We start from the raw sequence: 18806 nt of genomic DNA, 5'->3' as shown, positions 1-18806 counted from the left end.
TAATAAATAAATAATATTATCATAAAATAATAAACTAAATAATTTAAAATAAAATAACTACAAAATATGTGTATATCTACAAACTGTGGTTAACGGGGAGTGTAAAGCTGGCTATATTAACTTGTTGACCCAAAACGGGCAGGTGATGAGTGCAGCTAAATGAAAGTATGTGATGTACACCGATCAGCCACAACATTAAAACCACCACTAATAACCACTAATATTGTGTAGCTCCCCCTCGTTCCGCCAAAACAGCTGTGACCTGTGGAGGCTTGGACTCCACCAGACTCTGAAGGTGTTCTGTGGTATCTGGCACCAAGACGTTAGCAGCAGATCCTTTAAGTTCTGGAAGTTGTGAGGTGGGGCCTCCATGGATCAGGTTGTTCCAGCACATCCCGTAGATGCTCCATTGGATCGAGATCTTGGGAATTTGGAGGCCAAGTCAACACCTTGAACTCTTTGTCATGTTCCTCAAACATTCCTGATCAATTTTTGCAGTGTTGCAGGAAGCATTATCCTGCTGAAGGAGCCCACTGCCATCAGGGAATTGGTGCACCCGCACTTGGTCTGTAACAATGTCTGTAACAATGTTTAGGAAGGTGCTACGTGTCAAAGTAACATTCACATGAATGCCAGGACCCAAGGTTTCCCAGAAGAACATTGTCCAGAGCATCACACTGCCTCCACCAGCTTGTCTTCTTCCCATAATGCATCCTGGTGGCTTCTCTTCCCCAGGTAAACAGAGCACAGGCACCCGGCCATCCACATGATGTAGAGGAAAAGGTGATTCATCAGACCAGGCCACCTTCTTCCATTGCTCCATGGTCCAGTTGTGACGCTCACGTGTCCATTGTAGGTGCTTTCAGGGGTGGACAGGGGTCAGCATGGACACTGTGAGCTCCCATACGCAGCAAGCTGCCATGCACTGTGTGTTCTACACCTTTCTATCATAGCAACATTCACTGTTTCACCACTTTGTGCTACAGTAGTTCTTCTGTGGGATCCAACCAGACGGGCTGGACTTCACTCCCCACCTGCATCAATGAGCCTTGGGCGTCCATGACCCTGTCGCTGGTTCACCGGTTGTCCTTCCTTGGAGCACCACAAGACCTGTGGTTTTGGAGATGCTCTGACCCAGTGGCTCGGATACGCTGCTTCAACACATCAACTTCAGCAACTGACTGGTCACTTGCTGCCTAATATATCCATAATATAATAAGAATATATAACAGTATATATATAATAATAATATATAAAATAATAATAATAATAATAATATATACCAGTATATATTTAATAATAATATATACCAGTATATATATAATAATATATAACGGTGTGTGTGTGTATATATATATATATAATATAATATAATATATCCCACCCCTTGACAGGTTCCATTGCAACCAGATGATCAATGTCATTCACTTCACCTGTCACTGGTTTTAATGTTGTGGCTAATCAGTGTATATAGTCACTAGTAGTTATATATCATGGAAGTAATAGATAATTATAAAACAATATTAGCCATGAGTATTTGCAGCTTTATTTTAAAGGTGCAGTGAATCCTCACCTGACTGGTGAGTTGCGAGTCTTTTATTGAACATTGTTCAACTGCTCAGATGAATTTCAGTATCTCAGTGAATGCTCTGGGCAACAGGTTAAACTCTGCTGTGTACGTGAGTTTAGATTCTTATCTGAGGGCTGGGATTTCAAAGAAACACAATTAACCCCACTCCCAGGTCCTTATTCTCTCCCTCTATCTATCTGCCTTTCAGTCCTCGTTTTATCCTTATTTAGGCCCTTATCTCTTAAAACAAAGACCTATTCACACTCTCTCACTATCTCCATTCTCTCGCTTTCTCTCTCGCTCCCCCTCTCCCTCTCGACCGGGTGAGACAGAGGCTCTTTGTGTTAGCGCTCAGTGTGCCTGGGAGGGAACACCGGGGGGCCGTCCTCCAGTCCGTTCCAGCCCAGGACGCGGTCACTCGGTGGGGTAGCCCCGTGTTAGACCTCCCTCCAATTTGAGGCTGATCCTCCGCTCTCACTGTGACGGGAGCAGCGATGCCACTGGTGCATCTGGGGGATATGTATTCTGTACATTCTCAAAGCCTCTTTTTGTCAGCCAGTCATACATATTTCATATTTTATATATATGCAGAGAAAGTTTCAGTTTGGAAGTTTTTTTTTTCTTTTCTTTTTGTATGAATAATGTATTAACATTTCAAGGATACTGTAGGACAATATAAAAGGAAAAAAACTGGACCTATTAAGACAGAAAACAGACTTTGCTTGTTGGGTGGACAGGTACCTGAGTGATGGTTCAGCCAGAGGAAGCGGCTCTCCTAATCCCCTCCCCCCTGCAGAGCGCCACCATACATCAAACCACAGGAGCAGAGCGGGAATGTTGACTTTTTCTTAACTAACCGACCGAAACTATTTGCCTTGGAGCAACAACACGGAGGCCTTGAATGTCCTCAAGTGAAAATAATATTTTGTTTAGACATTAACATAAAAGGGCCACTTGCTAATACTAATACTAGAAGAAGTTAAATATTGTTAATGATGGGAATCCTCAATCCATGGTCAGTTGCAGACATTGGATGATTAAAAAAAAAAAAAAAAAAAAGGCTTTTTGAGGCTCTTGTTATTACTTTCTTTTTTTTTTTTCCTACTGGATCCGGATTGTTCTGTAAATTAAACTCTATTTGAAAAAGACTGGACCTCCTGTGATGTTGTTGGTAAAAAGGGGTTCCACTGCCCCGTGAAGAGCTGGGCCCCATCATTAGAAACAGACAGGAGGTGTCAGGTGTCCGGTAATCTGTCATGACCTCACCGCTCCTCCTGTGTCTAACTACCAGCTGCTAAGATGTACAGAAAAAGGTGTGTGTGTGTGTTTCTGGTGTACATGTGAAACCACTGTTGGTTTTTAACCTTTGAGTGAGGACGTTTTGGGATAATTGGGACATTTTGGACGGTCCTCACTTCATGGGCTGAGGGACAGAATGATGTGTGTGTTTGTTCTGCTATACTTGTGAGAACCAGTGTGTCAACTTTTGACTGAGGACCTTTTGAGGAAGTGAGGGCCTTTTGGTCGGTCCTCACTGTGTGTGTGTGTGTGTGTGTGTGTGTGTGTGTTTGGGGGTGTGTGTGTGTGTGTGTGTGTGTGTGTGTGTGTGTGTGTGTGTGTGTGTGTGTGTGTGTGTGTGTGTGTGTGTGTGTGTGTGTGTGTGTGTGTGTGTGTGTGTGCGTGCGTGCGCGTTTTCAACTGTACTTTTGAGGACCAGTGTGAGTTTTTAACTGGTGAGGACCTTTTGGCCATTCCTCACTTCTTGGGGAGACAGACAGAATGAGGAGTGTGTGTGTGTTAAGCAGCAGGGGAAGCAGAGCTGCTCGCATCAACCCTTCTCTGGATGATGAAAGTTGGAATAGACACCTCTTGCATCATAACTCCTCTTGGCGTGCGCTCACGTTCCATCGACGGAACAAACTGTAACGAGCTTCTAGTCCTGCAGCCGCATGCTGGTTATTCAGGTGTGGTCCGACTCCCCCCCCCTGCGGATAAGCAGGGTCTCTCTGAATTCAAAGGGATTCATTAACATGGGGAACATACGATTACGTTGCCAAAGCAAACCGAAAACTAAAAGTTATGGATATAACCTAAAATTATAACAGAAAATAAAAACAGATCACTAAAGATAAAAAAAATAATAATATAATGGTAAAATAATGATAGAAAAATGTCAACATTGCAGTTAAAAAAAGTGTATTTTATTGGACTCTCTCTCTCTCTCTCTCTCGCTCTCGCTCGCTCTCTCTCTCTCGCTCTCTCTCTCTTTCTCTCTCTCTCTCTCTCTCTCGCTCTCTCTCTCTCGCTCTCTCTCTCTCGCTCTCTCTCTCGCTCTCTCTCTCTTTCTCTCTCTCTCTCTCTCTCTCTCTCTCTCTCTCTCTCTCTCGCACACACACATTCTCTGGCATTACAAACCATCGCAGACATGAATTTCACCGCCAGCTGTTTATCGCTCTGTGACCTCAAAGGGGACAAAGCTCGAAAAAATTCATGAGCCCAGAGACACACATGGCCTCTTTCTAACTCCATCTCTTCCTGTCTCTCATTCTTTTCATCACACGTGTCTCAACTTGCTTAATATGAAACAGGAGAAAACTGAACAACACTCAGTAATGAGAAAATGTTGAAATCGTTATTGGTGTGTGTTTGTGTGTGTTTTGTGTACTTGGTGTGTGTGTGTCCTGCTGGTCCCAGTCTTATGTCTCTGTTTCTTTATTCTGGTTCCAGTTCCTCTTCCTGTCTGAGGTTTTGCAGTGGAGAGCGCAGACGACACCTGACCACGTGCTGTACACACTGCTGAACAACAGGGTAACACACACCGTAAACCACACGGCAACACACTCTCACACACACGTTCAGGGATTCAAAGGATGCCAAATTGAATAACCGATGTTGTGCGCGCGCGTGCCCTTGCTCCTCCTGTAGGGGGCGGTCAGCAGCTCTCTGACGTGCGTCCAGCTCCATAAGAGAGCGGAGAAGATAGCGGCCCTGTTGGTGGAGCGAGGACACCTGCAGGACGGGGAGCACGTTGCTCTCGTCTACCCCCCCGGTGAGATGCCCGTCCGGCGTCTGAGAATCACAGAAAGTTTGACTTGGAGTCCTACCTCGGATTAGGACGCCAATGTTAGCTTGGACGCTACCTACACTCACTTTCAGAGGAGAAAGTAGGCTTCTGTAAATGTAAAATGTACATATTGTAATAGTAATGTACTTTTTTTTAAAGAAAATGCTGCAATCTAGGACACTCAAAGCTCCAGGGAAACCAGTGCACAATGTAAAAACATTAACACAAAAAGAACATAAATGTACAAGAACATTTCTTTTTGCAGACAATGCATGGGATCTTGTATTTGTGTGTGTGTTTGCATAATATCATTAATTTTTTTTTAAACCACACCTGTCTTACTGCTCTCTCTCTCGCTGTCTCACTACCTCCCTCCTCCCAGGTATCGACCTGATCGCAGCCTTCTATGGCTGCCTTTACGCCGGCTGCGTGCCCATCACCGTGCGGCCGCCCCACCCCCAGAACATCTCCACCACCCTCCCCACCGTCAAGATGATCGTGGAGGTACCGTCACGCCTCCATTTGGTTCCTTTTGTGTTGATTTAATGACGATCCCTTAGGGGACGAGATCTACTCTACCTCTTCTTTGTAGGGAAATGATGAGGGAACCCGCCATTTGTGTCAATATATTGACTGACAAAATACAATTTTGTCGTTTATCTTTGTTTGTTTGCATATGTGATGTTTATTAACGAGAGCATATCCACTCACCGACGGTTCTTTCTGCAGGTGAGCCGCTCTGTGTGCGTCATGACCACTCAGATCATCTGTAAACTCCTCAAGTCCAAGGAGGCATCGGCCGCCGTGGATGTCAGGACCTGGCCCCCGATCCACGACACGGGTACGTGCGCACGCAAGGGGGCCACTAGGGAGGCAGGGGTACCTGCACGGTGACGCTCGTGTCCCCGTGCCAGTTACAATAATAATAATTGTTCCTGTTCCTCCCGTGTGCTGCTTCTCCGTCAGATGACTTGCCAAAGAAGAAACCTCCACTGCTTTACAAACCGTCCAATCCAGACACTCTGGCTTACCTGGACTTCAGCGTGTCCACAACCGGCATGCTAGCTGGCGTCAAGGTACGCAGGCATATACTGGCCAAAATGTCCTCACTCCCCCAAAAGGCCCTCACTCAAAAGCAAAAAGAATAAATAAAAATCACAGTGGTCCTCACAAGTGTAGCAGAACACACACATATGCATACACACTCCTCAGGTTGGGTGTTGCCACTGTGATTTATTGTTTTTATTGATGTCTTATTTCTACCTTACGTATTCAGCTGAACTAATTCATTTCTTCCTGCTTTTGCATTATTTTTTCGGATCTTTATATATTTTTTTTTTCTCCGTTGTTTTCCACACGTCCCGTGAGACGCAGGGAGGCTGCAGCTGGCTGTGAACTAAATTCATTGTGTTGTTTTATAAATCGCTGTACTGGTTGTCCATAGTAAGTGCTCCGTCTCACCTCGTTTTGGCGGCAGATTAATCCTTAATGGACGAGGAGCTGAGCGCCGCGTCGCCCTGTTTCCTTATTAGAGGGCAATTAGAGCGCGTGTTTCCGCCGACAGGTGATTAATCTGCCTTTCGCTTGTGTTGTCGTAGTGGTGTCGACCTATCAGACGAATTCAAAGCCGCCCCTGTGGCGTCTTTTCTTTTCTCTCTTTGTGGAGATGGTAAATGGCCGGGATTCTCTCCGAGAAACTGACAAACCTCGATTCACGGGTGAACAGTCACAACAATGACTTAAAAGAACGATAATACGCATAAATGTGTATTTCTAAATGAGGATAATGTATGATGACAACCTGTACTGTAAGGTTTTTAATGTGCCATTTATTTTAAAAGCAATGCCTCCCTCCCCCCCTCCTTTCTCTAGATGTCTCATACTTCCACCAGTGCCTTCTGCCGCTCTATCAAGCTGCAGTGTGAGCTCTATCCGTCCAGAGAAGTTGCGATCTGCCTGGACCCGTACTGCGGCCTGGGCTTTGTCCTCTGGTGCCTATGCAGGTAACGCCCGTGCACATCTTTAGCTTTTCTAACGTTCCCGTCATGCCTTCACTTCACCATCCTCTTTCTCTCACTCTCTCTCACTCTGTCTCTTTCTCTTTCTCTCTCCCTCTCCCTCTCCCTCTCCCCAGTGTGTACTCAGGTCATCAGAGCATCCTGATCCCTCCGTCAGAGCTGGAGGTGAACCCCGCTCTGTGGCTGCTCGCGGTCAGCCAGCACCGGGTTCGAGACACCTTCTGCTCCTACAGTGTCATGGAGCTCTGCACCAAGGCCCTGGGCCTGCAGACCGACTCGCTCAAGGTGCCTCAATTATTACGTTGTGGCTTTTTTGTACAATCCTTAGATTCCACATTCATTTAATTGGTTGACAGTCATCAACTCAAATGTTGTGTGCTGACAACTCTACTGTGTGGGAGGTGAATTGAAGTCTGGGCTTAACTCTCCTCTGCTCCTCCCCTGCAGTCCAGAGGTCTGGATCTGTCCCGGGTCAGGACCTGCGTGGTGGTGGCGGAGGAGCGACCCAGGACAGCGCTGACTCAGTCCTTCTCCAAACTCTTCAAGGACTTGGGCCTCCACCCTCGAGCCGTCAGCACCTCGTTCGGCTGCAGGGTCAATCTGGCGATCTGCCTGCAGGTCTGTCCGTCTGTCTGAATACCTGTCTGTCTGTGCGCGTCGTACTGGGTCAGGGTGTCACTCTGCAGCGGGGGCGGGAGCGTAGAACCCGTGGCTCTTGTCAACGGTGCATTCACAACATTTGAGTGACTCGGGGTCGGCTTGGGCAGATCGCCTCTTGACATTAATGACAGACGATTTATTTCTTATCCGCCAGGGAAAAACAGAGCATTGAAACGGTGTCAGGGCAGTTTACCGTGTTCTGGAACTGATGCCATGTTCTGAATCGATCAGAGCGGGAGGGAGAGGGAGAGAGGGGAGAGGCTCTCGCCCCTCTCTCCCTCTCCGCTCAGAGCTGTTTTGGATTTATCATGGATTATTTTTAATGTTCGTTGTGTAAAAGTGTTTGTGTGTTGCGTGTCACTGATGTTTTCCCTCGTGTGGTTGTGACTGTTGTTCTAACCCTCGTTGTGAAATGTACATTGGTTTACACCTGGCATTAGAAAGTGTTTCCACGTGTCTCCAGTAACCACTTGTGATCGGATCTCACTTCCCCACTCTAAATCTACTGTGATTATAATACAGCAAAATATAATATCATCTCATAGAGAAATATTCAGATTTGTTTTGTTTCCTTAGTTTCTTACTTGTTTGGAAAATGAAAAATGTAAACCTAACTCAGATCATTTTTTAAGCTTTTTTTTAATGTATTTCTCGTCCAGGCAGCGGTGCACTGTCTGCCGCTGGTTACCAACTGCCGTGCCTGTTTTTATTTTAGATCTATTTATTTTCATTTGTTTCCTATTTGTATGAAACATTTTTTAAAAACACATCTGAGTTAAGGGACTGTCCCGTTCGTCCAGTTGAAGAAAAAAACAAAACACAACTTGTGTGCATCCGTGCTGCGTCTCCCACGTCTCCCCGTTGCTTTACGTTGCTATGGGACTTGCTTTGCTATGGGACCTTTAGTAAAAACGACATGTTTTTGGGTAAATAATTTACTCGTAAATAATAAATCCTGCACTTCTGTTTCGGGGAGGAGCATTTGCCACCTTACATTACGTTCTATGCACGATGGCCTAAGCCTGACTTAGGGTGTATTCACACCGAGCTCGTTTAGAGCATTTGGGGGGTTGTCCGGGCGAAGAAAATACCCTGAATGGTTTCTGGAAACCCTAACTTCCCGGAAAATTCTGTCCGACAGTTTGCAAATGTGTGGCGTTTGTTTACAAGTTTTGTTCCGCTGTTCAGCGTTGCCGTGTGGAACCACGGTCCAAGTGCAGAATTGTAACGTGATGATCCCTGGATCGAACACAGCAAACAGGTCTGAATACGCCCTCACATTCCAGAGGTCGCTTCAGTCATTTATCAGTTTTATTTCTCCAAAAGGCTCAGCCTGCTGTAGATTACAAACTAATGAATTGGATGGTAGTTTCCATCCCATAAATTCCCTGTGTTTAGCACCAGGCTCCACCGCTAAATTAAGCTGCAGTTTCCACTCATTTGCTCAGAATGTGTGACAGTTGTGTCATTTGTTGATTTATTATTTGAACTCACTGTGGCCGTGCTGTTTGGTTTGTCATGTTTTTATACACAAGAAGGTTCTCGCTCTCTCTCTCGCTCTCTTTCTCTCTCTCTCTCTCCTATAACCAATAAATATTCAGACGCTGATGTTGAGCAAATGTCAAGCAGCTTTACAGTTGACGTCTGAATCTCCAAACTTTTAACCTTTTCCGTCAGTTGTTAGATATTTGTTCTCAGACATATTTCTATTGTCAAATGCGTATTAATAATGTATTGGTCAGTTTATTGATTGTATGTTTAGAGACCATACCTTGAGTAAATATCTGAGGATATTTATGTTCTACTATGGTCGTTTAAATAAACGGCCAGGATTTGATAAGTAAGTTTAACTACTTATTCATCCATGTTCCATCAACCAAACCGTTCAGATGAACGCGCACCGTCGCCCTCTAGTGGCCAAAGATTTAGAGACTAATGTTTGATGGCTTTGCTTTCCGTTTGCTTTTCTCCATTTTTTTTTTTCTTCACCCTTTTCTTCCTTATTTTGCATAACCTCCTCCACCTTTCTCATACTTGGTTTTGTCTCCGTCCTCCCTTCCTCCTCCTCCCCCCTTCTCCGCTGCTGTAGCCTCACAGGCTCGGGAAACTTGCCGACCAGGTAGGAAACCACCATCACCCCCTGCCTCCCCCACGCTCCTGCTTCCAAAACCAGCACTTTGCCTCCGAGCCAGGAGGGGGCAGAACCACAACTGGTGTACAGGCAGACAGACCAATTTAAACATCTAGTCTGACTAAGAATACACTCAAGTGTATATCTATAGCTTCATTTATATATATATATATATATATATATATATATATATATATATATATATATATATGCGTGTGTATGTGTATATATAGATCTATCTGAGTTGCTCGGTTGTTGAGTGTAGATCAAGAGATAGAGCAGCAATTGAGCAACCTGCTGCATTGTTTCCCAGAATGTAATGAGTATAATACTCATGACTCACTCTGATGTAATAGTTTAACATCAGAGCGAGTACTACTCTGTAGTACAGTACTAATACTGATGTAATGGTTTTACATATCTCCATCCGACTGGGATCTGGCTGGAGCAGAACTGCGGCAGGACTTTTAACTTTGTGAACCTGGGTGTTTCCACCGCTGCCAAACCCCGTACGGCGTGGGGAGTGTGTGATGCAGCTGAACACGGGTCCAGGAGCGTGGTTTCCCTGCTGGTGCTGCTTGTAGATTATGACATCATAAGCACAGCGCAGGGTACACAATGGAGACAGTTTAGATGGAAACATGGATTGTCCCACCGGCCCCGGGGCTCAGGTCTCTGATTCCAGTTCCACACCGGAGCCGCTGTCTCGTGCTGTGCTGTGCTTCATGTAGCCTTCCTAGCGTGGTGTTCTGTGGCTGTCTCTGGTGGCGGAGGTGGTGGTGGTTTGGGTGGTGTTGGCTCATTTTGGGGGGGGTTGTCTGGCAAACTGCATAGGATCCCAGAGCAGAGGTGGGAAGGTTTGAGTCGACCGTGTGGATTTTCTGGCTAGCAAGGGCTGGACGAGCGTGGCTGGAGCGGAGACACGGCAGGATTTTATCTTCTGAACCTGGAATTATCACCTCTGTAGCAGAGGGAGGTGCTGGACCGGGGAGCCGTCTTTTCACCCTCCATCTGCAGACCGGGTCTCACCAAATAACCATCGTGGATCTCATGTTATGATGCACATGTTGGATTTAATCACATCCGCCCATTTTGTTATATTAGTGCAGCCACACGAGCGCCGGACGGTTCCCTGTGACTGACGATGACTGAAGTGTCCGTTTGTGTTGGACACGCGGCGCCTCGCCGAGCGAAACGCGGCTCCTCCACCGCTCGGGGTGAAAACAGGGCGGACGCCGAGATAAAGTGGATTTGTTTGTCGTAAACGGGGGTTGAACATTCACCAAATTGACCGACAAAGCGTTAGTTTCAGTCCCGTCCCCCCCAAAAAACACAATCTGTTCGGTTCGAGGACTTTGATTTGTCTCCCCGGTCCCATGCAGATGGTTTATGAAGCAAACCGCCTTGCTCCGTGCGGCGCTCTATTCACGTCGGGGTGTTTCGGTTCAATGTGTTTCCCCGCCCAAAATATCTCCTGGTTCCCGCCACCGACGTGTCGCGGCGACGTGAGGCTTCAGTCGCCTCTGTCTGTGTGAACACTTGAACGGATGAAACGCCGCCGCGTGGTGACTTGGACCCTGCGCCCTTTCGTTGTCTCCCAGGGAACCTCAGGACCCGACCCCACGACGGTCTACGTGGACATGAGAGCCCTGCGACACGACCGGTGAGTCCAGGGGCGGCGGCGCCCGGTTCAATCTCCCGGGAGCGCGGAGCTGCACAGAACATGAGCGAGTTTGTTTGCGTGGATTGCCCTTATATGAGCAGCTCCTCGTGTGACGTACACGGTCGCTCCTGTGAACATATGATGTTCTGCTTGGTTCCGCTGCAGGGTGCGGCTGGTGGAGCGTGGGTCGCCGCACAGTCTGCCCCTCATGGAGTCTGGCAAGGTGAGTCGCCGTCGCCGCCGTCGTGGTTCCTTCCCGGAGTCCGCACACAAACTCGCTAAGAGCGGATTAAGTTCATACTTTCTGCAATAGAAATGTTTCTTTTTCTCTGAGTGTATCTTGTTCTTAGCTTTGATTAAGTGGAAGCTCAAGATCCATCCGTGAGAAGGAAGCGAGGAAAGGGGAAGGAGGGGAAGGAAGGGAGGAAGCGAGGAGGATGTATTTAAGGATATGGGAATCTGTGTGAGTGCACACGAGGACACTGAGCTTGGAGCGACTGATACATGTGTAGATGGAAGAAGAGATAAGGGAGCGAGGAAGGGAGGGAGGGACATGACTTCCATAACAGGCGTCGCTTGTAAATCAGAGCAGCGGAGTTTCCTGTGATGCGCTGTGTGATGCTCTGTGTGATGCTCTGTTCAGATCCTTCCAGGCGTCCGGATCATCATCGCCAACCCAGAGACCAAGGGTCCGATGGGGGAGTCGCATCTGGGGGAGGTCAGTACTATAAAAGATATATAGATATTTATAGATATACTTGCTCTTGAATGCACTTTACTATTAAAAACACCTTGATATAACAGCCTCTAATGCTGGTGACGGCGGAGTCAGTTTTTCACGCGGATACAGAGCTGATCATGACGAGCAGGTTGATGGTTCCAGTCCCCGATTCAGTGTTTTTAAACTTAAGTCACTGAAATGTATGAGAGGAAAAGTCAAAAAGTTCTTCTTCTTCGTCGTCATCACTTTCCACACCAGCAGCGAGAGAAAAAATGTATTGTTTGCGACCGTTTCCAAGATGTAAAATGGAGGCCGGCAGTGAACACACACGTTGGGTGTGTGTGTGTGTGTGTGTGTGTGTGTGTGTGTGTGTGTGTGTGTGTGTGTGTGTGTGTGTGTGTGTGTGTGTGTGTGTGTGTGTGTGTGTGTGTGTGTGTGTGTGTGTAGATCTGGGTGCACAGCGCTCACAACGCCAGTGGGTACTTCTCTGTGTACGGGGACGAGGCTCTGCAGAGCGACCACTTCAGCTCCAGGCTCAGCTTCGGGGACACACAGACGCTCTGGGCCAGGACGGGCTACCTGGGCTTCCTGCGCAGGACCGAGCTGACGGACGCCAGCGGGGGTGAGGCCCACCCTCCCACCTCCATTCCCCCTCCCTCTCCCTCTCCCCCACCCCCACACCCACCCCCGCCTTCACACCTGCAGCGACAAGGCTCATTCATTCTCGGTGCAGCTGGTGACCTCGAGAGAAGCAGATTGTTAGAATGTCAAATTTCAAAGTCCGGTCTGTTTGGGAGAAAGGGGCGATGGTGTTAAAAAGCCACCGCGTGTGAGCGCAGGGCCAGCACAACACGCTTTGCCAAGATGGGAGCATTTACGTTGTGTGGATGGATCCTGTGTGTGTGTGTGTGTGTGTGTGTGTGTGTGTGTGTGTGTGTGTGTGTGTGTGTGTGTGTGTGTGTGTGTGTGTGTGTGTGTGTGTGTGTGTGTGTGTGTGTGTGTGTTCGCAGAGCGACACGACGCTCTGTACGTGGTGGGTGCTCTGGACGAGGCCATGGAGCTGCGTGGGATGCGTTACCACCCCATCGACATCGAGACGTCGGTGATCCGGATGCACAAGAGCATCACCGAGTGGTGAGAAACACAAACCTGCACATCACGCACCGGGCGTCGGCGCTCCGTCACATCCGCACGACGGAGCGTCGACTTAAGCATCCGGTTCAACATGGACGGTAACGTTTGTGTTTCGCCGGCGGATGCTTAAAGGCTGTTGAACCAGTCGTACCAGCTAGTCGATGTTTGGTGGTTTTCTGTGTGATAAGCAGCTTGATGCGCGGCCACACGGCCGCTATCCCTAAATAACCTCCAGGATCGAATCTCCTCCGGGGTTATTATTTCGAAAGGGGCTGTGCGGTCGCGCCTTATCCCGGCGTACCCGATTAAAGCGCCGCTGCGTCGGTTCCCACCCCCAGCGCCGTGTTCACGTGGACCAACCTGCTTGTGGTGGTGGTGGAGCTGGACGGCTCGGAGCAGGAGGCCCTGGACCTGGTTCCCCTGGTGACCAACGCCGTCCTGGAGGAACACTACCTGATCGTGGGCGTGGTCGTGGTGACAGACATCGGCGTCATCCCCATCAACTCCCGCGGCGAGAAGCAGCGCATGCACCTGCGCGACGGCTTCCTGGCCGACCAACTGGATCCCATCTACGTGGCCTACAACATGTAGGGGCTGCGCCCCGAGCGGCGGCCATGTTTACTGATGAGGACGATGGAGTCACGCCCAGGTTTCAGCTTCTGCTTTTCATTTCACAAATGTGGTTTTGTTTGTTTCTCTCGCTGTGCCCTGAAACGAACAAAAAAAGGACGTTTCCACGTCCGTCTTTTTACTCGTATCAACCGTCGCAACATCCAAGATGTTTTATAAACGGGAGGAACCAAACCAAGCGCTGCGACACCCCCGCTGCGTTGCCGTTATTCCTTTTTTTTTTTTTTTTTTTTAAGCGACTCAACGCCGTTAGAACTCTGAGCTTTGTTTTCCGACGGATTAACTCTTTCAGTGAAGGAACACACACACACACACACACACACACACACACACACACACACACACACACACACACACACACACACACACACACACACACACACACACACACACACACACATAAACATCCTGTAAGTATGTACAAAAAGAAAAAATCCTGATTTAATTTATTTAGTTTTTCTTTTCAGAAGTATACAAGGAGACATTCTGCTCTTGGATAATTGCTAATATAAAAAAAAACAACAAAGCGATGTATTTTGGGGTGGAACAGCATCACAGGGACTGAAGTAGAAACATCTGAACACAGATCTACATTGAAGTGGGCGGGGCACGGGATAAAAGAAAGTATTTGAATCATTCAAACGTTACAAAGCCGAACAGTTGAGAGTTTCAATCCAAAGCCGCTGCCAAGTCCGGTCGTTCACTCAAAGTCAAACCATGACTCGACGACGCTTCATCTCCCGAAAATAGACAAAATCAAAGCTGCATCTCTAATTACAGACTCGCTCTCGTGGACGACCCCAAACCACATGAAGAACTTGTTTTGAAATGAAACTCCTCCGTTTGAGCCGGACGGTGAATCCCTTGCTCGCGTTGTAAATAAATGTCGAGGTGAATCCGTCGTATTTTTACACGAAGCGATGAGTCGGGTTCTCACCCCGCGACCGCGCCCGGAACCTTCAAGGAGCGAGGAACTTTAAAACCAAAAAAAAAAAAAAAAAAAAAGCACTTTCTTCACCGTTTGTCTCTTTACTTTTATCAGCGGAGTCCCTGACTTTCTTTTATTTTTTAATGGATTTGAAATGTCTTATTTGAGTTGGCGTTAAGTCTTTTAATTAAATAAATATTTCAATCATTTTGACTATAAAAACCACACGTCTGCTTGTTTGTTTTTGCGGCGATATTTGAAAAACAGTGAAATGATGAATCTCAACTGCACCGTCACAGGAATACATAATATACAGCAGTAAACACAGGGCGGGGAATACATGTTATAAAACGTCTTCGTCTGTTAAGTAAAGTAATGCAGTTAAGCTTCACACGGTTCCAGACGCTCATAACATCCACTTTACTGATGTTTCTTCTGTGTCAAATATTGTGATATTTGTCTTTATCAAAACCACCCCGTGCTATAGACGTACAGCAAATTTACCTATTCACCAATTCAGTACAAACACTGATCAGCCACAACACTAAAACCAGTGACAGGTGAAGTGAATAACATTGATCATCTGGTTCCAATGGCACCTGTCAATGGGGGGGGGTGGGATATATTCGGCAGCAGGTGAACAGTCAGTTCTTCAAGTTGTGTTGGAAGCAGGAATAATTGACAAGCCCTAGGATCAAAGTGTTGAAACAGTGAATGTTGCTATGATAGAAAGGTGTAGAACACACAGTGCATGGCAGCTTGCTGCGTATGGGAGCTCACAGTGTCCATGCTGACCCCTGTCCACCCCTGAAAGCACCTACAACGGACACGTGAGCGTCACAACTGGACCATGGAGCAATGGTAGAAGGTGGCTTGGTCTGATGAATCACATTTCCTTCTACATCATGTGGATGGGTGGGGTTTGGGTCCGATCCGATGGAGCATCTGTGGGATGTGCTGGAACAACAAGCCTGATCCATGGGGGCCCCACCTCACAACTTGCAGAACTTAAAGGATCTGCTGCTAACGTCTTGGTGCCAGATACCACAGGACACCTTCAGAGTCTGGTGGAGTCCAAGCCTCCACAGGTCACAGCTGTGTTGGTGGCACCAGGGGGAGCTACACAATATTAGTGGTGGTTTTAATGTTGTGGCTGATCGGTGTGTATAGTTAACTCGGGCAGGAGTTCACGATTCCATTTCAATATGAGGGGGGTTGCTTACAACATTTTATACATGAGAATTGCCGCCGACTTCTTAATTTCACCATCTGGCGACGTATTTAATTTGAGGAGAAAACGAACCCGTCACCTCGATGTCACAATTTTGAAACTGATTTAGAAATGCAAACAGTTTTTCTGAATGGTATCTCAGTACTGGCTCTGTTTTCACGTCCGCCCGAGTTAATTCCATTTCCTTTCCGTCAGTTATTTCCCTCGTCTGGCGGGATCTCACACCCGGAGGAGACGACCGTGCTCCTAAGGATTTGTTCGACGTAAATACAAGCCGGTGCGCAAGTATTGTGACGTTAAAATCTAAAGCCATACTGCGTGACGAAGGAACTGCCGCCCCCTACAGGGGGGTTGGTGTTCCCTCCTGCTGAGAAATCCGCCCGGATCTAATGCTGGGTATCATCCATGTTTTTCCCGAACCAATTGGAACTACCGACAAATCCCTTCTACTCACAACCTGTGCTGTCAGACTGGGCGCGCCACAGCTAATCTGCAAGGGGAGTTCAAAGCCTCTTTATTGAGGCGCTTACATCTCCCTCCTGTGGACGAGGTGTGGAATGACGAGCGCAGCGTTGTCGTCTCCCGTTCTGCGTTTACCGTATGGGCGCCACAACTTCCTGTTTGGAGGAGGGTTTAACTCATCGTCGTTCCTTTCCAGGAGGGGCAGAGGCACCATAAAGGAACCAAACCCGACGCTGCTCAACCACAAAAATCGGAACCCTTCGGGCACGTCGGCCTCTTCCCGCGACGACTACGGCGATAAAAGGGACGCAATCGGGATGTGGATGCGGAATAAGTGACTTCCAACGTGAAGCAGCCTCGGCTCCTCCCGAGGTTCCAGCCGCCTCTTCCCGATTTTTCTCAAAAATGCTCCTACACACCTTAGCTCCCCCCACTCTGGGCCTCAAAGCAGCTTCAACAGATGAGAAAACAGAAGCCGGCATTTGTCGATACATTTATTTCTCCATGTTAGCACATAGAATATATTTATATACATATTGCTAGCTAAAGCATCAAACTGAAAACAGAAAAAGAAAAACAAAAAGGCGGAAGCATAGAAAATGTTAAGCCACGATTAATAGTTTACATATGAACAGAGGATGAAGTAATAGATGACGAGGTTACACTTCACAACGTCCTGATTCCGGGTTTTGATTTACACGACAATGTCCCATCATCCAATCCCCCAAAAGTCATCGTTAAAGTCACAAGGTCAAGACGTCGTCCAGGCTGCGTCACCGCCCGGACTGAGGGAGTGACGCAGAGAGGGAGGGTTGAAGGAAAACTCCGGTGCTTTTTGAAACCCAAACATTTAGTTGTTTTTTTAAGAGGATGAATCAACGTGTAAGATTCTGATGCTAACCGCTCGGTTTGAGCTTAAGAAATACTGTGTGTGTGTGTTCAAACCAGGAAAGAGCTTGGATATCGTCCAGGAGACAGAAGGAAACATCATTGTCATATTGCATCAGACCGAGGGAGGGCGACTTCCGTTTCACACAAACAATAAAACAATAAAAAGCAGAAACAGGTTGGAAACACCTTGACTCATGCACATCAAACCAGAGACTCTAGAACAAGCTGGAATGGCATCAAAAGGTTTCAACACACTGTGGCGGAACGTGCCAAAATATAACACATTCGACCTTTATTGTGGAATAAATAACCGCGTCTTGTAATAACCTCTTGCATAACACCAAGCTACCGCCGCATCATGAAGCAGGTGGTTACTCCACGCTGAAGGTTATTATAAAAGGTATTATGACATAATAAAGGTCAAATTAATCCCATTTTGGAGTCATTACAAAACGCGTAACATCTCGGAGGATGAAACGACCTCGTTGTCCCGGTCGTGTGAGACACGCCCCCCCCGCGGCGCGGGAGACGTCTTTAAAAACACACATTTCAAACAACCGCAAAGTCGCGCGGCCCAAAAAAAAATAAAAGTTTTTCCTTCCAAAACGGAAGCGACATCTTAAAAAAAAAAAAAATTAAAAATTAAAATTAAAACGTTAAAAACAAAATAAAAATACAAACTTCAAAGTGATTTTTGTTGTTTTCGAGAATCCGTTCGTCATTGATCACGATCATGTGTTAAAACCACATCGATGAGCAGAGAAAGGAAACGGACAAACGGCGTCCTTCGCACCGAGGTGGGAGGAGCCTAACCGGGCGGGGTCCCAGCGGCGACGCCGCTTCGACTGGAACCGTGTGAAGGCGGAGCATGCGTGAGATAAACAAACCCAGGTCATACATGCCACATTTAGTCTGATTCTATTAATGGTACCCTTAGCATGACCAAGATATCCACATGATATAGATTTTATTTACATGTAGTGCAAACATGATTTATTCGGGGGAAAAAAACAGACAAAAGAAAAAGCAGGAAATGGTTATTTGGACTAAAATAAAAAGAGAAGAACAGTTTGTAGAATAAATCGACCGCTGAGAATCCATCACTGACGCACACGTGGAATTCTCCCCAAATAACAACAAAAACAAAGGTAATAATAAACGACACGGGGGGGGAAAGAAAAATCGCACAACTTACAAAGCAGGTGATTTTTTTTTTGAGGGGCAAACGTTTGTCGACACGAGAATAGAAAAAACTCTGTTACACGTAAAAGTGATTCACTTGAGAACGGAACGAGGGGACGAACGCGCTGAAAAGGTTTCGTGTAAAAAGATCCCGTTTCGTCGCTCACAAGGCGCCGCGACGTCGCAGAGAAGGAAGCTGGAGACATTTAGGAATTTGGGTTTTTTTTTTTTTTTTTTTTTTCATGTTTCCAAACTGCATTTCGGACAAAATCCTCTTGATCTTAACGTAAGAACTCGACGACTCAGAAGGTTCCAAACTTAAGAATATCCCAAGTTTGAGAATCCTATTTTAGGGTCAAAACAACCTCAAAAAGCACTTCCACTGCGTCGGCGCCAAGGGAACATAGGAGTGGAAGGATTCACTAAACTCTCATGCAAACTCGAATTGAAATTATAATTTTAACTCTAATTGAGATTATAATTTTAATTGTAATTGAAATTCGCATTAAAATTGGCCAATT

General features: G+C 46.8%; 1 protein-coding gene across 2 annotated transcripts in view; it reads left to right on the top strand.

Moving 5' to 3' along the window:
- The window catches only part of LOC307238511 (disco-interacting protein 2 homolog C), a 153026-nt gene extending 138322 nt beyond the window's left edge, over nucleotides 1–14704 (top strand). For both annotated transcript variants that reach the window (XM_080011517.1, XM_080011516.1), the window contains 14 exons: nucleotides 4298–4378; nucleotides 4496–4619; nucleotides 5017–5138; nucleotides 5364–5475; nucleotides 5601–5710; nucleotides 6507–6637; nucleotides 6769–6937; nucleotides 7100–7270; nucleotides 11045–11106; nucleotides 11272–11329; nucleotides 11750–11824; nucleotides 12275–12449; nucleotides 12838–12961; nucleotides 13300–14704. In XM_080011517.1, the coding sequence (XP_079867643.1) occupies nucleotides 4298–4378; nucleotides 4496–4619; nucleotides 5017–5138; nucleotides 5364–5475; nucleotides 5601–5710; nucleotides 6507–6637; nucleotides 6769–6937; nucleotides 7100–7270; nucleotides 11045–11106; nucleotides 11272–11329; nucleotides 11750–11824; nucleotides 12275–12449; nucleotides 12838–12961; nucleotides 13300–13552 (1767 nt within the window). In that variant the 3' untranslated portion in view covers nucleotides 13553–14704. The remainder of the gene's footprint in view (nucleotides 1–4297; nucleotides 4379–4495; nucleotides 4620–5016; nucleotides 5139–5363; nucleotides 5476–5600; nucleotides 5711–6506; nucleotides 6638–6768; nucleotides 6938–7099; nucleotides 7271–11044; nucleotides 11107–11271; nucleotides 11330–11749; nucleotides 11825–12274; nucleotides 12450–12837; nucleotides 12962–13299) is intronic.
- The last annotated feature ends 4102 nt before the right edge of the window (nucleotides 14705–18806 follow it).

The sequence above is a fragment of the Zeus faber genome (genome assembly GCF_960531495.2).
Source record: "Zeus faber genome assembly, chromosome: 12".
Taxonomy (NCBI): Eukaryota; Metazoa; Chordata; class Actinopteri; order Zeiformes; family Zeidae; genus Zeus; species Zeus faber.
This window is presented reverse-complemented; position numbering and strand designations above follow the sequence as displayed.